At 43.8% G+C, this 21,849-nt stretch overlaps 1 protein-coding gene across 6 annotated transcripts in view; it reads right to left on the bottom strand.

The window, feature by feature from the left end:
• Nucleotides 1-21,849, bottom strand: part of ANO3 (anoctamin 3) — a 347,490-nt gene that overhangs the window by 69,886 nt on the left and 255,755 nt on the right. For all 6 annotated transcript variants that reach the window (XM_083164196.1, XM_083164191.1, XM_083164192.1 and 3 more), the window contains one exon: nucleotides 6,806-6,866. In XM_083164196.1, the coding sequence (XP_083020322.1) occupies nucleotides 6,806-6,866 (61 nt within the window). The remainder of the gene's footprint in view (nucleotides 1-6,805; nucleotides 6,867-21,849) is intronic.

The following is a 21,849-nucleotide window of genomic DNA, read 5'->3' as shown; positions in this document are numbered from 1 at the left end:
CCATTGCCGAGAATGGGGTATGCGCGCACCCCATTTGGTGGATGGCGATCGGCACACCGGGAGCCGCTGAGATGAGAGCTGCTCCATCTGTAGGAGCCGTCGCTGCCCTAAGAGTCTAGAACCTCTGGAAGACTTCTCCATTGTGCAGTTCTATCAAACTTTGAAGTTCAGAATGTATTAAGTGTATATCAAGATAAAAGCAGCTTGTTCACTAGCCTGATATACGTCTTTCTATATGCCGTAATAGTGATGTATTGTGATGCCTATAGGCTCTTGATCCTACCATTGCCGTTACTAATGAACAGTGTTTATTTACATTTGAATTTTAGTGTTGCGATTGGATAATCCTGCAAGTCCCTATGATGTCAGTTACGGGGAGTCCTCCTATTACAATCCCACAGTCCTAGAAGATCCACCACACAATGGTAACAGAACACACGAAGTCATCTCTATGGATGACATCAGGCCTCATTAGTCCAGGCCATAACCTGCATTGGAAGGACATTATCTCGTTATTTCTTTTGTTTATGAACACCTTGGCATGTTTTCTTGGAACGTGACTGGGAACAGCAAATTTTGATTCCAGATATGAGAATCGTTTCCTGGAATGAATGCAGAACAAGTGACTTTCATTTACAATGTCAACAAAGTTTTGTAAAAGAAAAATTTGGCTTCATTAACTCCTTAATCAAACGGGTTATTTATGTGGACTCTTTCATACAAGTTCCTTTCTGTACTATGAAAAGAGAGTTGAAAAATATGTTGTGTTGGAGGCATTAAGCTGTCAAAGGGGGTGGCAGTTTGATCAAAATCTATTGCTCTGAGCCTAATTGAATACTGAAGCCATATGCACTTTAGGATGGTGTTTCAGCAGAATATACTACAGTACATGTGCAATAGTTTGACAGTATCTCTTTCCAAAATAAGCCCACCTACTTTTGTGGTGGGGTGGTGGAATTGGGAGCTGTGGTAGACACTGGGGTCATAGCTTAATGGTTAGCCTTACTGCCCAACAGCACTAAGGTCATGGGTTCAACTCCCACCATGGCCCTAACTGTGTGGAGTTTGCATGTTCTCCCCGTACCTGCATGGGTTTCATCCAAGTACTCCAGGTTCCTCCCACAATCCAAAAATATACATGAGTTACCGGAGGAATTGAATAAAAATATATAATGGTATTCTTTTACAACTTGGGTAACCCAACACAGATTATTAAATTTCTATTGTAGACGTTCTAAATGTATAAATTGGTTTTATATTAACTAGGCAAATATTGCAGATAATTAATATTATATAAAGAAAACATCCAGTTTTTGTTTTAGTTTTTAATTTAAGGAAAACCTCACAAACAATAGTTGAACAGCTATGGTCTGATCATTGGTACCCAGCATTGGGGCCACCATTCTCACCTTTGTGCTCTCCAAACACTGGAAAATTGTTAGTTGTCAGGACATAGGGGGTTCTTGAAACCTGATCACTGCTCTACTAAATTGCGATCAGGTACCCCCCCCCGCCAGAGTGAAATCCCGCCCCGTGCAAACCTGCAAATTGCTTAGCACAGCTTGCAAAATTTAGCTGGATCGGCGATTAGCTGCCAACTCCATTCGCAGGCTGTTCACATCTAATGATTTTCCCAGTGTGTGCAGTCTGTGCGTAGCGGCTGTCACAGAAACAGTCGGATCGGGGATGGAGCCGAAGTCACAAGCCTTCCCCTCCAACCCCTGGGCACACATGTGGTTTCCCTGACACTCCCAGAAAATGCCCGGTTACCACTCCCAAACACAGGCTTTCAGTCAATGAACTTGTGTATGGCCAACGATCAAAAAAGTACCTGGATTTTAATACAGCACAGCCTTTATCACAGCACATGGTTGTGTTTTCATGGGCAGGATGTACCAAGTAGAGGCTGTACATCCCACCGCCCATAGCGCTGATGCTCTTCGTATATGTACTAACATAAGCGATGAGCAATGCAATGGACAACTCTCCCGTTAAGAGCTGCTCCTTGCAATCCCCTCTGCTGCCTGGACTTCCCCATTGTGAAGTCCAACTGCGCATGAGCAGAGAAGCTGGTGGCCACGGGTCATCCTGGGAGGGCTTCTTTCATATCCCTCACACAGCGAAGAGAAGCCCCTAGGCTCTAGCTGGCATAGCCCCGGCAGCGAAGCCCCGCCGGGAGGGGCTTATTGAATTTGATAATGCAGTACAAACCCAGAAACGGGCTTTTTACCACTTTTTTTTTTTTAGTACACCCTGTGTGTGAATATCATAACAGCTTTCTAAATTACTACTACATCCTCTATTCTGTCAATTTTATTACTGCCTGGTAAATGTCACAAATGCTTATTTATGTTTCAATGCCTCAATAATGAACAACTGAGTGTTCTGCTTTTGTAGCGCCTCTGTTCTTAAATATTTACTGGCATAGTGAATATCCCCAAAATGCAGCTGGATACTGTTACAGGGGGATATAATATTTTTGGTGTTTATTTGTTAAATATTATCACTTATTCCTGTAATACAACATGTTTTACTAATCTGGAATTCATGCAGATTAGTAAATATATATTTACTAAACATTTAGACCAAATACATATTTCATATATCTCTCTGGAAGCACAGCCATACGCCACTGCTCAGTGGAATTCTAACTACCTTGTAAATTCATTTGTATTTTTTTTTTAGACAGACATTTAATTCAAGGGTTGTGCCTGTTGCAATGGCTTTCAATCTTTTTTTAATCTTTAAGTTTAATGGGTGTTGTCATATTTTGAAATTCATTTTGTTACCCAACTCCCAAGCATGTACCGTAAAGTGTAGTATGACCTCTAAGGTTGCAGGAGGGTGCATACACACGGTGAGATTTTGGCTATCTACGATTTTGTCTTTGAGATTTGCCTTGAACTCCCCATAGCCCAGAACCATAAAATATTGATTGATTTTCACCATGGGGTGTGCATCGGCATTGCAAGCTGTATACAAACGGTGTGTACATACGCACCCTGTGTATACAATTTTTTAATGGGAGAGGATAATGGGAGGAGATAACAAAGGAGAGAAGATAGCAAAAAAAGGAGAAAAGAGGTCAAGTCGGGGTTGAAGATGAAACCTTTAGAAGATTTTTGCTGCTCCCAAGAGGCTGCCATTCTGTATCAATGTATTATTATTGTAGGATTGCTGCCTCTCATACTGAGTACAAAGTTTACCACCCAAAGCAGATATCAAAATGGTGAAAGTCATTTATAAAGGATTTCAGTGTTTCTGTTCACTTGTGATGTTACCGCTCGGGATGGCCATCAACCATCGATGTTTTGCCATCTTTGGCGAGAACCAGATGGCTTCCCTCCATGGATGTCAAGCATTAACAAATAGTTGTTTTCCCCCCCCCTGAGGGGCTGCGACATGGGGCACAGCTCCTCCCCATGGGTTGATTGTCCCAGAAGCCAATCAGTCAAAGAAATGGAAAGACCATCGACACGTAAAAACATTTATGGCCATCCATTGCATAGTATGCCACTATCGATGGCCAGTTGCACTATTGCCATCAATGGCAACCATAGATGGCAATGGGAACGATGGCCATCTCTAGTTACCGCACCAGCATTCAACTTTTCACAAAAAGTACTGTAGGTCAGTGACATTGGGCCATTTTCTTAAGAAGGAATACCGGTATACAGTAGCTGGTGGAGACCATATTGGATCAAAGCAATAGTGACTATCTGCAGCTACAGTATTAACCAAATAAATGTGTTTAGTGTGGTGTTTCTGGCCAATTAGATCTACAACAGTCAAACTGACAAACTCACCACTTGTGGGCAGCTTGGATGCCAGTAAATGGGTATTTTTGCTTTGATGGCTTGTGGTATAGGAGTGCTGGTCATAGATTGGGAATTGTCACAAATCGGTCACACACATCCACAATTTATTTAGCATGACAGAGAAGTAATTTATGTAAGATAAAATTATGTGTATATGTGTAAACTGCTCTCTGCACCTAGCAGCCTTATATATTGCTAATTAAATGTACAAATATTTATTAAACTTGTGTACATGGTCTTTTCCTGATGTGAATACATACATGTGTTTGGCTCCAGTTACAGCTCCTGGTGCTGCCGGTAGGTCGTGCAGTGACAAGTTAACCGTCAATTCTACGTTATTACTTCTTACCCGTCCATTCTACGTTATTACTCCTTACCCGTCCATTCTACATTATTACTTCTTACCCGTCCATTCTACGTTATTACTCCTTACCTGTCCATTCTACGTTATTACTTCTTACCCGTCCATTCTACGTTATTACTCCTTACCCGTCCATTCTACATTATTACTTCTTACCCGTCCATTCTACGGTATTACTTCTTACCTGTTCATTCTACATGATTACTTCTTACCCGTCCATTCTACGGTATTACTTCTTACCTGTCCATTCTACGTTATTACTTCTTACCCGCCCATTCTACGTTAATACTTCTTACCCATCCATTCCACGTTATTACTACTCTAAGCTGACACAGGGATTCCATAGTACAACAAAAGAGATGTAAAATCTAATACAGACGTGTCCACAGCTTTACATAACTATATAATTACAGGCCAATTTTACATAATTATGTAAAGAAAACAAAGAAGATAGGGAAATATTCAAGGGACCTTACAAACTAGAGCGGAAATGGTTTACACAAAGGGAAGAGTAGGGAAGACCAAAGTGAATGGGTCATAGGTTCGACTCAATGAAGATTGACTTACATTAGGTCGACCACTGAAGGTAGACAAGGCTTATGTCAAAACCTGAAATTCCCAGCAGAGAGGCTGGGAGCATGGCCAGCAGCTTTCACAGTATGATGCTATCGCCCGACGATTAATATCCAGCATGCTGTATAAATCTAGTTAGATCGCTGGTGTCAGGGCCAGTGTTCACACCGGAGAACACTGGCCCTGAGAGATCGCTCAGCACACAGCGCTGTGTGCTGAGCGATCTAGCATCACTGAGAAGGCTCAGCAAATCTCCACGTGTGTAGGCCCTTTAATTGTAGCTCTTATAGCTTTTCGCTGCTTTGACTTTGTATCATTATGTTTCATCAGATCTGAATCCAGAAAGCCAATGTTCTAGGTCTCTTATCTGCATGTTTTAGTAAGATAGGGAAGGCGTCATTTCTTGTTGTTAGCTACGATAAGATTGTTTCCCAGGATAGAGCTGGCACAATACAATAAGGGCAAGGAACGTAGGATGCGTACACTGTACTTGCAGCACTGTAATAATGCCACTTTATAGGTCATTGGTACGACCTCATCTGGAATACTGTGTCCAGTTCTGGAGACCATATATTCAAAAGGATATAAATACATTGGAGAGTGTACAAAGAAGGGCAACTAAAATGATTCATGGCCTACATCACAAAACTTACCTGGATAGACTAAAAGATCTTAACATGTATAGTTTGGAGCAGAGAAGGGAAAGGGGGACATGATAGAAATCTTCAAATATATCAAGGGTTTTAACATAGTACAGGTGGGAAATTTTCTTCAAAGGAAAACAAGTAATAAAACACGAGGACATGCACTGAAACTGGAGGGAGGTAGGTTCAGGGGAAATGTTAGAAAGAATTACTTCACAGAAAGGGTAGTGGATAAGTGGAATAGCCTCCCATCAGAGGTGGTAGAGGCTAAGACAGTAGAACAATTTAAACATGCTTGGGACAGGCATATGAATATCCTTACTAAGAAATAAGGATTAAAAAGGGTTGAGTTTACCTGAAGGGTAAAAAAAGGGGAAGACTAGATGGCCAAATGGTTCTTATCTGCCGTCAAATTCTATGTTTCTATGTTTCTAATACATTGCTAACATTGTTGTACACCTGTACCACCATACATGGAACATGGGGGCGGGGGGTTTCCTGGACACACGTCCCGGATCCAGACAAGTTTAATTTGTCATAAACACAGTTAGATTTGGGCGTTATTTTGTTTTTGTGCAGGGTAAATACGGACTGCTTAATTTTTACACTGGAATATAGATATCAGTTTGAACACCTCCCACTCAAATCTAACTCTCTCTGCACATGTTACATCAGCCCCACCTGCAGCGCATATGATTTTCCCTTTAGAGAGTGATTGTGCCTTTCTGAGTGAATCAGAATAACCCCCTATATTCTGATAAAACAGAAGTAGACCCTCAAAGGAAATAATGACCGCTAGCTACACAGTGGGTCTTTTCTGTCCCCAACAGCGTTTTCTCCACCCCCACCCAATTGTATGGCCACATTTCAATCATTTTATTGATTGGTGAATATTTTCAGTTGCTTTGGGTCATGCGCTGGTGTTAGCAGAAGCTGCAAGCACTGGTCAGCTAGAGACCAGGGGACTCCCAACTGCACCAAAGGAAACTGCGGACCGTCCCAAAAAACTGCACTGTCCAGCGACAATCCAAACATGTGAGAGGTATGCATATATACCATGAAATGGTAGTTAAAATCTTGCAAATGCATAGATTAATGGCTGATCTGCAGTTGTGCTTAGTAAATGAGCCTTAATGTTTTGTATGAATATTTTACTTACAGTAGAAACTCAATGGGGTAAATTCAATATACACATAAGCCAGCGGAGCCAATCTCAGCAGCTTCCCAGAAATAACTGTAAAGGGTGGATTCTGATCGCAACCTATGCAGCTGCAAACAGAATCTGCCCACTGTAACCAGAAGATAAGTGGCAATGCGAGCTGCTGACTTCAATTTAATTCTGCGCCTACTTTAAATGTAGTGGGCTGACAGTAACACACATACAGTACAGTGTATCACAATACACTTACCCCATATGGCCATGAAAATAGCGAAGAACACTGTGCCACCGTTGTCAAATAAGTGTGTGACCTGAAAACAGAAACACAAATGTCACCACATACAGTACAGTACTAGTATGACTTGCATTCTTAATAGCTAAATAGATGTTCTCATTTTTTTGACAGGTACTGTACAGTAATATAATGTCACAGTACCAAGTTGTTCTTGCAGGCAGAATACTTCATATCAACATCATTCGATGTTGATCATTTGATAGGTATCTTTTGTTTTAAGCAATTCTGTAGACCATTTCGGTAGACCAGTAATTTTCAACTCAAACAAGATTTTAAAATTGCCAAGGCACACCTTCAGACCCCACAGGAATAAACAAATTGGCCCCCACAGGAAAAAAAACAACAACTCCACTAAAAATATTTGTATTCATTTTTACAGGTCATGCCAACGCCAATTTAGTTGAAATGAAAGTAACCATTAATATGTGCCTCTTTGTGGCTTCTTTATTCTTATTGTATATTATTATCTTATGGTTTGCTGTATTTATATATTGTTTTGAGATTTGAACTGTCTGTCTTATATTGCTGGTTTCCCTGTGTACTTCACCCCCCATTTTTGGTACTCTTTTTTAGTACAACTTTTTTTGTATTACATTTAAAAATACAATGCATATTATTGATGGGAAAAATATGTTTTAATAATATTTTAAGAAGAAGGCATTGTTATAATTGAAAGGTACCACTCTTAAGGTTTCCTTAAAAGGATGAAACGATAAACAGTTAAACGATCTTATTTCTGGTACGCAGCTGACATATGTTTTCAGATGTCCACCTGTTCAATTCTCTTGTGATTGAACTTAGAACCAAAAGATCCATTTGCATGCCTGTGTGGGGGGGGTGTGACCATACAGGCGGCATCTGGTGGCAAATTTCGCAGCCTTGCGAGTCAACCAGAATAACCTCCTATAGATCCCTTAATCTGATCACCAGGTTCATGCACATCCCAGGGTACTGTGCACAGGATGACTCCCCACCAGATACACACCACTGCCCCCAGGCACACACACACATGTGGCTGCCCTGGACACACACAGTGCAGGGTTCTGGTGGCTCTGGAGACTCGGCTGCAGCTGCACTATGATGCCCTGGCTGTAGAGGGTGCCGCTGGGGAGGATGTCAGATAAAATGTCCAGCTATCTGTACGCCGGGAACATCACCAAGGTTTTTGTCATGATGTCGCTGTGTAAGAGGAATTCTATTAATTAACTCAGTTTATTACTAATTATTCATGTTATACCATAGCTGTAAGGTTTTTATTAATTGCACAAATTCCACTACTTCATTATTAGTGACAGGAGCTGCCTGTATGATTTATAGTTATACTTAGAATTCATAGAACTGAAGTGACAGAACACAATACATACATTCATATACACACACACACACACACACACACACACACACACACACACACACACACACACACACACACACACACAGTAGATATGCATACACATATTCAAACATACATACATACATACATACTATTATATACATATGCATACACACATACATACATACATACTATTATATACATATACATACATACTATTATATACATAGGCATACACACATACATACATACATACATACATACACACAAATGATACAAAGTACGCACTAAGGGGTACATTTACTTTAGCATCTAAAAATTAAAAAGAGGTGATGTTGCCCAACCAATCAGATTTTTGTCTATCATTTCTCTAGTGCATCCTAGAAGATGATAGACAGATGCTGATTGCTTGTTTAGTGTTTCCTCCAAACACTTCTGTGAATAAGGCACCAAATGAATTATGCTGTTTGGCCTATACCTTTACTTAACTCTTATGCCTACAAATAACTCACACAACACACCTTATTCTATAAATAATGAAACGGACAACCACTGCATAAGTTTAAACAGGTCATGAATATTTATTGTAATGGTATGACCCCTATTTGTCTAAGGGATGGCAAAGAAAGCACTTGAGACCAGCACCAGTCCCGGGTGTTACTCATGGTAGCGACCAAAGTGCCCCAATCCAACAACACCCCTTATTGGGAGGTAGAGCCCGCGCTGTGACAGACATACCATCAATTCTATGGCATGGCGAAGACACTTCAAGAAAGTGTCCAAGTTCCCCCCCACTGAGTCGGGACTCACCTGCCATTCTGGCAAAGGGGGGCAATACCACACAGCGACCACCTGACACCCCACTTGACTGCTGGTCGAGAGCGCCTTCTCGTCAATTTATAATTAAAGCTATAGAAGCCAATTTTGATGATGGCCAGGCGGCCAGGTAGCAGCAAAGATGGAAAGGGGATAGGGAGGGTGGGGATCCAGACTCAAAGAGGAAGTACTTCCTGCCAGCATCACCTAATATACCCCTCTCTAAGCTGACGCCCCTATTCTACCTGATTGGCAGATCTAACTGCCACTCAACCTGAGATTTCCCCTGGGCTCTATGTACTTTCTTCAATAGCTTTATTTAACAACCATCAAATTCACAGGCTCTTAAATACACTCAAGCCCAGGGGCGGATCCAGGATAAAATAACAGGAGGGGCACCATGATAAAAGAGGGTTAGGGTGGGGGAGGGGCGATGTTAGTGGTGCCAGTGTACATGCTAAGACAGCGGCAGAGAGAGGGGGGGGGGGATGGGATTAAAAATAGGCCCTGGCATTTAAAGTATGCAGGCCCACCATGGTGACTAAAGTGAAGGATGTAGTTGTGCGTGCGCCGAAGACGCACTCCAGAAAAGGGGGTGTGGCCACTCAACAGGGGGCATGTCCTTGAGTGTAGTGTACCACGCCATATACAACTTCTACACATTATGCAACAAAATACTAGACCCCATTATACTTGCCCCTTACACATGATGCCACACGGATTGAGCCAAAATTCACATAATGCCACACGGATTGAGCCAAAATTCACATAATGCCACACGGATTGAGCCAAAATTCACATAATGCCACACGGATTGAGCCAAAATTCACAATATGCTTCATAAACAGGACATTGTTCGCCAAAGGCGCGCATTAAACATTTACATCATAATGTCCATTACACATTAACCCCTTCCCGACATTTGACGTATATATACGTCATGGCCGGGATGTACTTCCCGACACATGATGTATATATACACGTCATGACTTCAAAGTGCCACTGCGTCTAGAGACGCAGTGACAGAGGGACGATGTCTGCTGTCCCTGACAGCAGACATGTCCCTGCATGCCCAGGGGGGGCGGCGATGTCGCCCCCCCGTCGGCGATTGCTGTGATTGGCTGTTCAATGTGAACAGCCAGTCGCAGCGTTTTCCTGTGTTACCGGCGAATCAGACGCTCGGTAACACAGGTGTCAATCACCGCCGGGTGTGAGGGGGCATGAGGGGGTCATCGGTGACGACGACACCTCACCCCACCTGCCCCCAAGGCTGTGATTGGTCCGTCGGACCGACGGACCAATCACAGCCAAGGCGCGCCATTTAAACTAACGGTGACTGCGCTGCAGACGCCATTCCGGTCTGGAATTGCGTGCAGAGCGGTCACCGGCCACTCTGTCCTGCTATACATACCTGAACCTTGCCTGATACTTACCTGATCACCGCTGGTAGCGTGCTGCCAGCAGCTGAATGCTTCCTGGATCTTGTGACTTCCTGTGTCCTGCTGCTGCAGTGTCATAGAGTCATAGATCGTGAGAGATAGTCAGAGATAGTCAGATATAGTGATAGAGAGTGATAGAGAGTGCTATATTTTGTGTCTGCTGCACCCCCTTTTGTGCTGATCACTATATCTGAGCTGATCAGCAACTTTTTGGGGGTGCAGAGGTTTTTTTTTATATATATACCTGTCAGTTGCACCAAAGGTTGTGCTGCGTGTGCAACTGACTGCTGCCCCCCCTGCTGCCCCCCCTTTTGTGCTGATCAGTTTAAATTAATTAATCAGCAACTTTTTGGGGGTCCAGGTTTTTTTTTTTTTATATATATACTGTACCCTGTCAGGTTGCACCCACAGTTGTGTGCCTGCTGCCCCTCACTGCATCACTGCATCACAGATCTGCAGTGCTGCATCACTGCATCACAGATCTGCAGTTGTTGTTTTTTTTTTGGAGAGTGTAGTGGGGTTTTGTTTTTACACCCACGTTGCTTTTGTGGGTGTCCTGTGGCCGCTGAGCGCTGATCAGTGACGTACAATCACTGAACAGCATTTTTGGCACAGGGTTGATATAATTTTTTTTCTGCAGTTTTTTTTAATTGTTTTTTTTTTTTGGAGAGTGCTGTGGTATATTTTTTTTAATTGTTTTTACACCCAAGTTGCTTTTGTGGGTGTCCTGTGGCCGCTGATCAGTGACGTACAATCACTGAACAGCATTTTTGGCACAGGGTTGATATAATTTTTTTTCTGCAGTTTTTTTTTATTGTTTTTTTTTTTGTTTTTACACCCACGTTGCTTTTGTGGGTGTCCTGTTGCCTTTGAGCGCTGTTCAGTGACGGACGTTACTGACCAACATCTGTGCTCAATTTTTGGCGCAGGACCTTTTTTTTTTTTTTTTTTTTTACCCCTTAAATTTTTTTTTTTTTTTTATTGGGATCAAATTCCTGTATAAAGTATTTTTTTTTGCACTACATACACACTACACACTACATACCCCCCGTGTTGAAATAAACTTTGTACCCCCCCTACACTATACACGTGTTGAAACATTACACTTACAGAAACACAAAAATAAAAATGGCATCCCAAATGTCATCCCAAATGTCATCCCAAATGTCATCCCAGTAATCCAGAAGAATGTATTCAGCGGAGGAGGCATATGCCATGCTTGCCTCTGACTCTGACACAGCCAGTGATGCAAGCGGGGAATTTGAAGGATTCGTCTTAAGCTCCTCTTCCTCCTCTAGTGATGAGGGACCCCCTCAAAGACGCCCCCGTAGAGCAGCTGAGACCCCCCCCAAATGATTGATCCCGTATGGACCCCACCACCAGACAATTTTGAGCCCCAGGTTCCTGAGTTTTTGGCCATCCCAGGAATCCAATTTGATTCAACAGGTCTCAGAGAAATTGACTTTTTCAAATTATTTTTCTCTGATGATTTTATAAATTTAACGGTGGACCAAAGTAATTTATATGCCCAGCAGTTTATTGCTCAAAACCCCACGTCATCATTTGCTAGGTGGACCCCTGTAGATGCAGTAGAGATGATGACGTTTTGGGGTCTGGTGTTACATATGGGCATAGTAAAAAAGCCAGAAATTAGGCAATATTGGAGTACAGATGTTCTGTACAGCACCCCACTTTACCGTATGGCCATGACTCGGACTCGTTTTGAGATAATCCTTAAATTTTTACATTACACCGATAATGCACAGTGCCCACCCAGAGATGATCCCACCTTTGACCGGCTATTCAAAGTCAGGCCGGTCATTGATCATTTCAGTGCCAAATTTGCAGAGATGTACATCCCTGAAAAATGTATTTGTATCGACGAGTCCCTTATACATTTTAAAGGAAGGGTTAAATTCCGCCAGTACCTTCCCAGTAAGAGGGCAAGGTATGGCATAAAAATGTATAAACTGTGTGAAAGCACCTCAGGGTACACCCACAGGTTTAGGGTATATGAAGGGAAGGATTCAAGAATTGAACCGCCAGAATGCCCCCCCTCCCTCGTAGGTGTTAGTGGAAAAATTGTCTGGGATTTAGTGCACCCCTTCCTGGATAAAGGTTATCACCTCTATGTGGATAACTTTTACACTAGCATCCCCCTGTTTAAGGCCCTTGGTTCAAGAGGTACAGCAGCTTGCGGTACTGTGCGCAAGAACCAAAGAGGCCTCCCAAAAACGCACATTGCCCAAGTACTGAGAAGGGGTGAAAGCAGGGCACAATCCACCGAAAATATGTTGTTGGTCAAATATAAGGACAAGAGGGATGTCCTTATACTGACAACAATTCATGGAGACAGTACCACCTCCATCCCTGTACGAGGTACCAGTACCCACACCTCAAAACCTAATTGTATCCTAGATTACAATAAGTACATGGGCGGAGTGGATCTTTCAGATCAGGTACTGAAGCCGTACAGTCCCCTGCGGAAAACAAAAATCTGGTACAAGAAGCTGGCCGTGTATATCATCCAGATGGCACTGTATAACGCTTACGTGCTATTCCGTTCTACCAGCCAGAGGGGGACATTTATGCACTTTCAAGAGGAAGTCATAAAGGGCCTAATATTTGGGAACCAGCAGGCAGAGGGCCCCAGTACTTCTAGTACTGGCCCCCGTATTGTACCAGGGCAGCATTTTCCTAACGAAATCCCCTCCACTGCAAGAAAGGGCAGGACACAAAAAAGGTGCAAAGTTTGCTATAAAAAGGGAATAAGAAAGGATACTATTTTCCACTGTGAAACTTGCCCCGACAAACCCGGCCTATGTATAAAGGAGTGTTTTAAAATATACCACACATCTATGGATTATTAGGTTCATCATTTCACCGTGCTTCGGGGGTCTTGCTAATGCCACATAGCACCCACCATTCATTCCACCAGAATCTGAGCTGCAAAATCCAAAAATCACTCCTTCCCTTCTGAGTCCTGCCATGCACCCAACTGGTATTTTTTGGTCACATATGAGGCATTGCCATACTCGGGAGAAATTGGGGCAGATTATGGGGTGCTTTGTCTGCTTCATTCCTTGTGAAAATGAAAAATTTGGAGCCAGAACTGCATTTTTGTGTAAAAAATGTAATTTTTCATTTGCACAGCCCAGTTGTATCAAAATTGGTGAAACCCCTGGGGGTTTGAAATGTACACTATACCCCTAGATGAATTCCCTGAGGGGTGTAGTTTGCAAAATGGGGTCACTTGTGGGGGGGTTCCACTGTATTGGTGCTTCGGGGGTCTTGCTAATGCGACATAGCACCCACCAACATTCCACCAGAATCTGAGCTGCAAAATCCAAAAATCACTCCTTCCCTTCTGAGTCCTGCCATGCACCCAAATGGTATTTTTTGGTCACATGTGAGGCATTGCCGTACTCGGGAGAAATTGGGGCACAGATTTTGGGGTGCTTTGTCTCCTTCATTCCTTGTGAAAATGAAAAATTTGGAGCCAGAACTGCATTTTTGTGTAAAAAAGCAAGGATTATACTCACGATAATACCTTTTCTTCGAAATACTTCATGGCAGCCATTACAATGGGTTCATCCCTCTCTCCTCTCCAATTAGACAGGTAGTTTTTTTCCCCAGGATCCAGCCCCTCCTCTATATAATCTGGCACCTCCCCATAGACCATAGTCTTTGACTGTCTCCGTCCTGATCCTAGGGAAAAAACACAAATAGGGAGGGCCAACAAATTTTTGGGCTGCCATGAAGTATTCTGAAGAAAAGGTATTATCGTGAGTATAATCCTTGCTTTCTCCTTCATACTTCATGGCAGCCATTACATTGGGATGTACCAAAGCAGTAGGGTGGGTTATACTATACCTCAAGCCAAGACTTGCTTAAGAATTTCACTTCCGAAACTAGGGCTTGCGACATCCAATGCATAATGCTTAGAAAAGGTATGCAAGGAAGACCAGGTGGCTGCTTGACAAATCTCCTTAGCAGAAACTTTGGCCTCTCTAGCCCAAGAAACCGCCATTGACCTTGTCGAGTGAGCCTTAATACCCTCAGGAACTTCACGACCAACTTTTCTGTAAGTGAATGCAATTACTTCTTTTAGCCACCTTGACATTGATTGTTTTGACGGAGCCAACCCTTTCTTTGCCCCCTGGGGAATCACGAATAATGCTTCTGACTTCCTGAACCCCGTTGTCCTGTGTAGATATATCTTGATGGCTCTCAAGACATCTAATGTATGCAACTTTTCCTCTTTCTTCGTCAGAGGATTTTGAAAAAAACAAGGCAAAACAATTTCTTGACTTAAATTAAACGAGGAAACCACCTTGGGTAGAAAGGACGGCCTGGTCCTCAGCACCACCCGATCCGGGAAAATCTTTAAATATTGTTCTTTAATGCACAGAGCATGAATCTCTCCCACTCTTTTTGCTGAAGTTATTGCAACTAAAAATAACATCTTCCATGTTAGAAACTTTAACTTCGCTCTGTCCAACGGCTCAAACGGAGCCTCCATAAGTCCATTCAAGACTAAATTAAGATCCCACTGGGGGATTATTGACCTAACCCTAGGCCGGATTTTCTTGATAGCTTGACAAAATCTCTTAATTAAACTATGCTCTGCTAGTTTCTTGTCTAGCAGTACACTCAGCGCCGATATCTGGACCTTGAGCGTAGAAACCGAAAGCCCCTTGTTAAGCCCATCACAAAGGAACTGTAACACTTGGGGGATGTTTGCTTTAGGAAAACTGAACCTGTCCTTGGACCATGTTGCGAACACCCGCCATATTCTGTAGTAGATTTCTGATGATATCTTCTTCCTTGCTTGGAGAAGCACCTCAATGACCTCTGGAGATAAATTTTTGTCTCTCAACTGTCGCCTTTCAATTTCCAGGCCGCTAAATTCAATTTGTGAGGCTCTTGACAATTGACTGGGCCCTGCCTGAGCAAATCTTGAGTCACTGGAAGAAATACTGGGCCCGCAATCGCCATGCTCTCTAACATGGGGAACCAAGCCCTCCTGGGCCAGTAGGGCAGAATGGCTATGACTTGGACCCCCTCCGTTCTGACCTTCCACAATGTCCTGTGAATGAGAGAAATTGGAGGAAACACATACCCCAGGTGAAACTCCCATCTCTGAGATAGGGCGTCCACTCCGCTTGACCCCCAAGTTGGGTATCGGGAGTAGAATTGTGGAAGCTTCTTGTTGACTGCTGAAGCCATGAGATCCACCTCTGGTTGACCGAACTGCTCCACTATTCTCTGAAAAACTGAATCCTTCAGTTCCCATTCGCCCGGAACCACGCTTGTGTGGCTCAAATAGTCTGCGAGCTGATTGTCCTCCCCCAGCACATGGAGCGCTGATATTGACAGCAGATTCTCCTCGGCCCAACACATGATGTTTCGAACCTCTTCTAAGAGCACGTGACTCCGTGTACCTCCTTGTCTGTTGACATAGGAGACGGTAGTAGCGTTGTCCGAGAAAATGCGCAGGTGCGCACCCCTGATATCTTCGCTGAAGAACTCTATTGCTTTCCACACGGCTCTTAGTTCCTTGTGATTGGAGGAAAACTCTGACTCGCGAGGGGACCATAGCCCTTGGCACGTTTTGCCCAGACCATGAGCCCCCCAACCCATGGCGCTGGCGTCTGTGGTGATCACACTGTAAAGGGGGCTTGCTAGTGAGGACTTCCTTGGTATTAGCTGATCGGCTTCCCACCAAACTAGAGATTCTTTCACTGGCTCTGAGATTTTTATTTTTCTTTCCAGCGGTACCAGCCTTTTTGTGTAACCCAGAAGGGACCACTGCAGAGGCCTCATCCTCCATCTGGCCCATGGGACTATGTCCACCGTAGATGCCATCATACCCAACAGGCTCATTGCTGACCTGAGTGGTATGCGATCCTCCTCGTATATCGTAGAGATTAATTGTTGGATTTTCTCGCATCTCTTTGTGGATAAGGACATTTGGAACCGTACAGTATCCACCAGAACCCCCGGAAACTGAAGACTCTGTATTGGCCTCAGACAGCTCTTCTCCCAATTCACCAGCCACCCGTGTTCCTGAAGAAACTGAATGGTGTAGTCTCTTGCTGTGATCACCTCTTCTTCTGATGGTGCCACAATCAATAGATCGTCTAGATATGCCCATATCATGACTTTCTTTTTTCTCAGTTCTTCTATCAATACCACTAGAACCTTGGTAAAAACTCTTGGTGAAGAGGTGAGGCCGAAGGGCAGACAGGTGAACTGGTAATGATCGTGACCTATGCAGAATCTCAGATATTTTCTGTCGTCTGGGGAAATGGGAATATGGAAGTAGGCGTCTTTTAGGTCGATGGAGACCATATAATCGTTCTTTCTTAATCCCATCAGAATAGACTTTGTGGTCTCCATGTGGAACTTTCTCTTCTTTATACACAGATTTAATCTTCTTAAATCTAATATAGTTCTGTAACCTCCAGAACTTTTGCTGACTATGAAGAGACGGGAATAAAAACCGGCCCCTTTCTCTTCTTCCGGGACTTTCACCACTGCTCCTGATGTGATGAGTCCTTCTAAACTCAAATTTAGAGCTTCCCTTTCTATCTTCGAAACTGGGAGCTCTAAAACACAAAATTTTGCCATACTTGGCCTTGACATGAATTCCAGCCGATAGCCAGTCTTGACTACCTCCAGAACCCATCTGTCTCGGACGGTTTGTTCCCAGATGCGAGCGAAACCCAACAGCCTTCCAGCTACCTGGGCCTGCTCCACCATGGGACCACCGTCACTGCTTCTGTGTGGTTTCAGAACTTTCACCTTTTTTCTTGACGTATTGACGAAAAAAGGCTCTGGATGTCCCTTGAGCGTATCTGTCCCGGACAGACGTGCCTGGCCTGTAGGACTTGGCCTGTCTATACGCCTGTCTAGAAGAAAAAGAGGAAAACCTCCCTCTTCTATCCTGTGGCAATCTCACTGATTTACCACCTGACATTCTTTGAATCATTTGATCCAAACGACTGCCGAAAAGGAAAGCACCCTCATAAGGCAATGTCGCTAGTTTGTTCTTTGAATGGGAATCTGCCGCCCATGACTTAAGCCACAAGGCCCTACGGGCCACCACCCCTGAAGACAGGGATTTCGCTGCAAAATCTAGACCATCTAGAGAGGCCTCACACATATAGTCCACCGCCAGCTGAATCTGGGTAAGACTTTTACAGATTTGATCACGGGAAACCTTTTCCTGTATGTCTTCCTGTAAGGCCGAACAACAAATCCTGAGTGCCCGAGAGAGCGAGGCCATGGCCACTCCAGATTTTAGCGAGACTGAGGAGGAAATATGTAATCTCTTTAGAGCACTTTCCATTTTTTTATCCATTGCCGCCTTCAGTGACGCCCCATCCTCAAGGGGAATAGTAGTACGGGTCGTCACTTCTGACACTGCTGCGTCGACTTTAGGTATATTACACCATTTAATGAATTCTTCATCCTCAATAGGAAACATTTTTTGAATTCTTTTAGTCGACCCAACTCTCTTGTCGACACCCTGCCACTCTTTAGCTAGGATGTCCTTCACTACTTTATGTACTGGAAACGATCTCCCCTTTTTGGATCGATCCTCAAACAATGCATCAAACTCAGACTTTACAGGCTGCTTATAGTTAAGTGTCCTATAAAGATTCTTTAGCACTGCTTCTACCAACTCCACATTGAACAGACGCTCGTCCTCCAACACTTCGCCTGACTCTGCTGACGAGCCACCAGACTCCTCCTTGTCCACATCATCACGCACAGACACATCCCCGTCATCTTTATCAAGGCTAGTCTGCGACCGGGACCTCTTATTCCCCGTATCTTCCTCTTTAGAAATAAAATTTTTCTTCATCCAGTCTCTCATCTCAGCTAATTGTTCTGATATATTCATTCCAACATCCTTTTTTTGTTAGACACTCTAAACACAGCACAGTCTCTCCGACAAAAGCTCTATCACATCCTGGACAGACTTTAGTATTCTTAGTCTTAGCCACTTTCTTCTTGGGCACTGAAGTCACACTACAAAACAAGAAAAGATACTAACTATCTGACTAGACAAAACGATATGAATAACGTGTCCTCTATGAGAGGACTTACCTGGGCGGCGGTGTAACGTTTTTTTGAGAGGCATCCTCCATGGTTAAACTCCTGGTCAAAAACACAGCCCCGCGCCTGTAACACCGACCAGGCGCTTTTAAATGAATGCTGCACGCGCAGCCGGCGTCTCCCCCCCCTGCCGGAAGTAGCCAGACTAACGCGTACTTCCGGGTAGCTGGAACGCACGCGGCCGTGACCCGCACGCCGCGTGCATCCGCCGGAAGTGACGCGCGCCCCTATGCGCAGCCCGAAGTCGGAACTGCCGAGGGAGTCTGCCCAGCGTGACCCGCTATGTATATGCCGGTGTATGCACCAACCGGACCACCGGGAGTCCGCAGCAGAAGACGGCCAGACACCTGACTTCCAGGTGACTATTCCTAACGCGCGCCGACCACCATAGCAGGGAGGGGACAGGGAAGGAACGCCATGGGCTACCAGGTCACGTCCTTGCCACCGGCCCTGGACATACATAGGCTTAAGGCACCGCCAGCCTGACCGCCCAGGTCCCCGGTAGCATAACCAGCCTCCCGGGTTTCGCTCTAAAAACAACAAAGATAATACTAACTAACTACCTGTCACAGACAGAAGGAGACAGGAAAAAGACTTTGGTCTATGGGGAGGTGCCAGATTATATAGAGTTGGGGCTGGATCCTGGGGAAAAAAACTACCTGTCTAATTGGAGAGGAGAGAGGGATGAACCCAATGTAATGGCTGCCATGAAGTATGAAGGAGAAATTTTATTTTTCATTTTCACTGCCCAGTTGTACCACAATTGGTGAAACCCCTGGGGGTTTGAAATGTACACTATACCCCTAGATGAATTCCCTGAGGGGTGTAGTTTGCAAAATGGGGTCACTTGTGGGGGGGTTCCCCTGTATTGGTGCTTCGGGGGTCTTGCTAATGCGACATAGCACCCACCAAAATTCCACCAGAATCTGTGCTGCAAAATCCAAATATCACTCCTTCCCTTCTGAGTCCTGCCATGCACCCAAATGGTATTTTTTGGTCACATGTGAGGCATTGCCGTACTCGGTAGAAATTGGGGCACAGATTTTGGGGTGCTTTGTCTCCTTCATTCCTTGTGAAAATGAAAAATTTTGAGCCAGAACTGCATTTTTGTGTAAAAAATTTAATTTTTCATTTTCACAGCCCAGTTGTACCACAATTGGTGAAACCCCTGGGGGTTTGAAATGTACACTATACCCCTAGATGAATTCCTTGAGGGGTGTAGTTTGCAAAATGGGGTCACTTGTGGGGGGGTTCCTAACTTTTAGCATCTTATGGTGCCTAGAAACCTACATGGTGCCTAAAAAATAATCTCATAAAAAGGAGGCTCCAAAATCAAGTAGGTGCTCCTTCTATTATGAAGCCTGTGGTTTGGTCAACGTGCACACTAGGGCCACATATAGGATATTTTTGAAAACTAAAGAATTGGGGGAATCAATTTTTAGTCACATTTCTCTAGTAAAATCTACTGTGTTCCTTAGAAAAATGTATTAAAATTGCAAATCTGCAAAAAAAATGAAATTTTGAAATTTCACCTACACTTTGTTTTAATTCCTGTGAAACACCTAAACTTCCAAAATGCTGTTTTGAATACTGTGAGGGGTGCAGTTTTTGAAATGGCATCATTTATGGGAGTGTCTCACATACAAGTCCCTCAAAGTCACATCAGAACTGAACTGGTCCCTAAAAAAATCAGTGTTTGAAATTTTCTGAAAATTTGAGAATTTGCTATTCATATTTTAAGCCTCCTAGTGTTTAAAAAAATTAAAAGGATGTTGAAATAATGATGGAAACATAAAGTAGACATATGGTCTATGTTAGTTATTAACTATTTTGAGTGGTATGATTATTTGCCTCACAAGCAGAAAATTTAACATTTTGAAAATTGCTAAATTTTCCATTTTTTACGACATTTTGGTATTTTTCACAAAAAAACACAGACTGTATCGACCCAAATTTACCACTAGCTTGAAGTACAATGTGTCACGAGAAAACAATCTCAAAATCACTGGGATAAGTAAAAGTAAAAAAAAGTTATCCCCACTAAAGTGATACCTGTCAGATTTGAAAAGGGCTCTGTCAGGAAGGCAAAAACAGGCTGCGGCGGGAAGGGGTTAAGTTAAACGCCATTATGTCCATTATGTATTGTGCCAAACACTGTAATGCCTATTAAAAAGTATGCTACATAACTGCTGCTTATCTACATGCTCATTGCCAAGGGTTCCATGCTCATTGCCATGTGGGATTACATGCTCATTGCCAAGGGGGAATACACGCTCGCGGTGAACAGCCATGAAATTACATTTAAAAAATAACAAAATCGGTTTACCCGCAATATCTCTGGAACCAATTGACTGATATGGATCAGATTGGTATCATAGTGAAGGCCCAGCGATTTTGAATTGAAGGATATCCACAAGCTTTTATGATGCCAGGGGGAGAACTGGCAGCCGTCGGAACCCGGCGGGGGTCGAATTAATGGGTCCCATATTATCCTATGTGGAAAATGTTACAGCTTTGCCAGGCAATATCTCCGGTTACCGGGGGGCTAGAGACACGGGGCTGGGCTCGTTGGAAAGCCTTGATCCTCAGCTACAAAATGAAATGACAGGGGGCATGTGCCCAGGTGTCCACCCTGAATCCGCCAATGCTCAAGCCTATGCAGCCCTTGTTCTATTGGCTGCTTTACGATATCCAATGCTAGAAGAGATAATGCTGCACCTATGTCTGGTCACCATGAAAAAATGCACTTATAGACGTAAAACAGGCCAAGGACTCTAACCCTTACTACTGCGAAATCTACCGTTATAATGAGAAAGTACTCACATGGGAGCACAAATAGAACACTGCACACACGCACACACGCACGCAGCAGCTTTTCCATCGGACTACTTACACATTTATGCTAAAGCAAGTATTATGCTGATTATCCAGGCGTCTGTATGGCAGAGGCCATCCCGTTGCTAAGTCCACACCTGCAGCTGTCATCTGTAGCATCTGGATTTGCACCCTCCGCATGCTGGTTGCAAAACATTTTGCCGTGTATAGCAGCATTCTGGTGCAGGACTGGGATGCGCATGTAACATGGTATGTCGCCTCGTAACTGGCTCCCACAGTCTACAATGGGCAGTGGGCACATGCCCCCTCCATCTCCCATTGAAGTCTATGCATAGCGCAGACCCTGCTATCCCGGAATCAAGGTGCTGTGATGCCCACACATCGCAGCAACACTGCGAGAGATCTGGGATTTTATGGCGGTGTAGCGTTGCTTTGTAGCTTCCACCTCC

Source organism: Crinia signifera, chromosome 11 (genome assembly GCF_055691185.1).
Source record: "Crinia signifera chromosome 11, ASM5569118v1, whole genome shotgun sequence".
In the NCBI taxonomy this organism is placed as follows: domain Eukaryota; kingdom Metazoa; phylum Chordata; class Amphibia; order Anura; family Myobatrachidae; genus Crinia; species Crinia signifera.
Note: the sequence above shows the minus strand (reverse complement) of the source record. Positions and strands in the feature narration are given on the sequence as shown.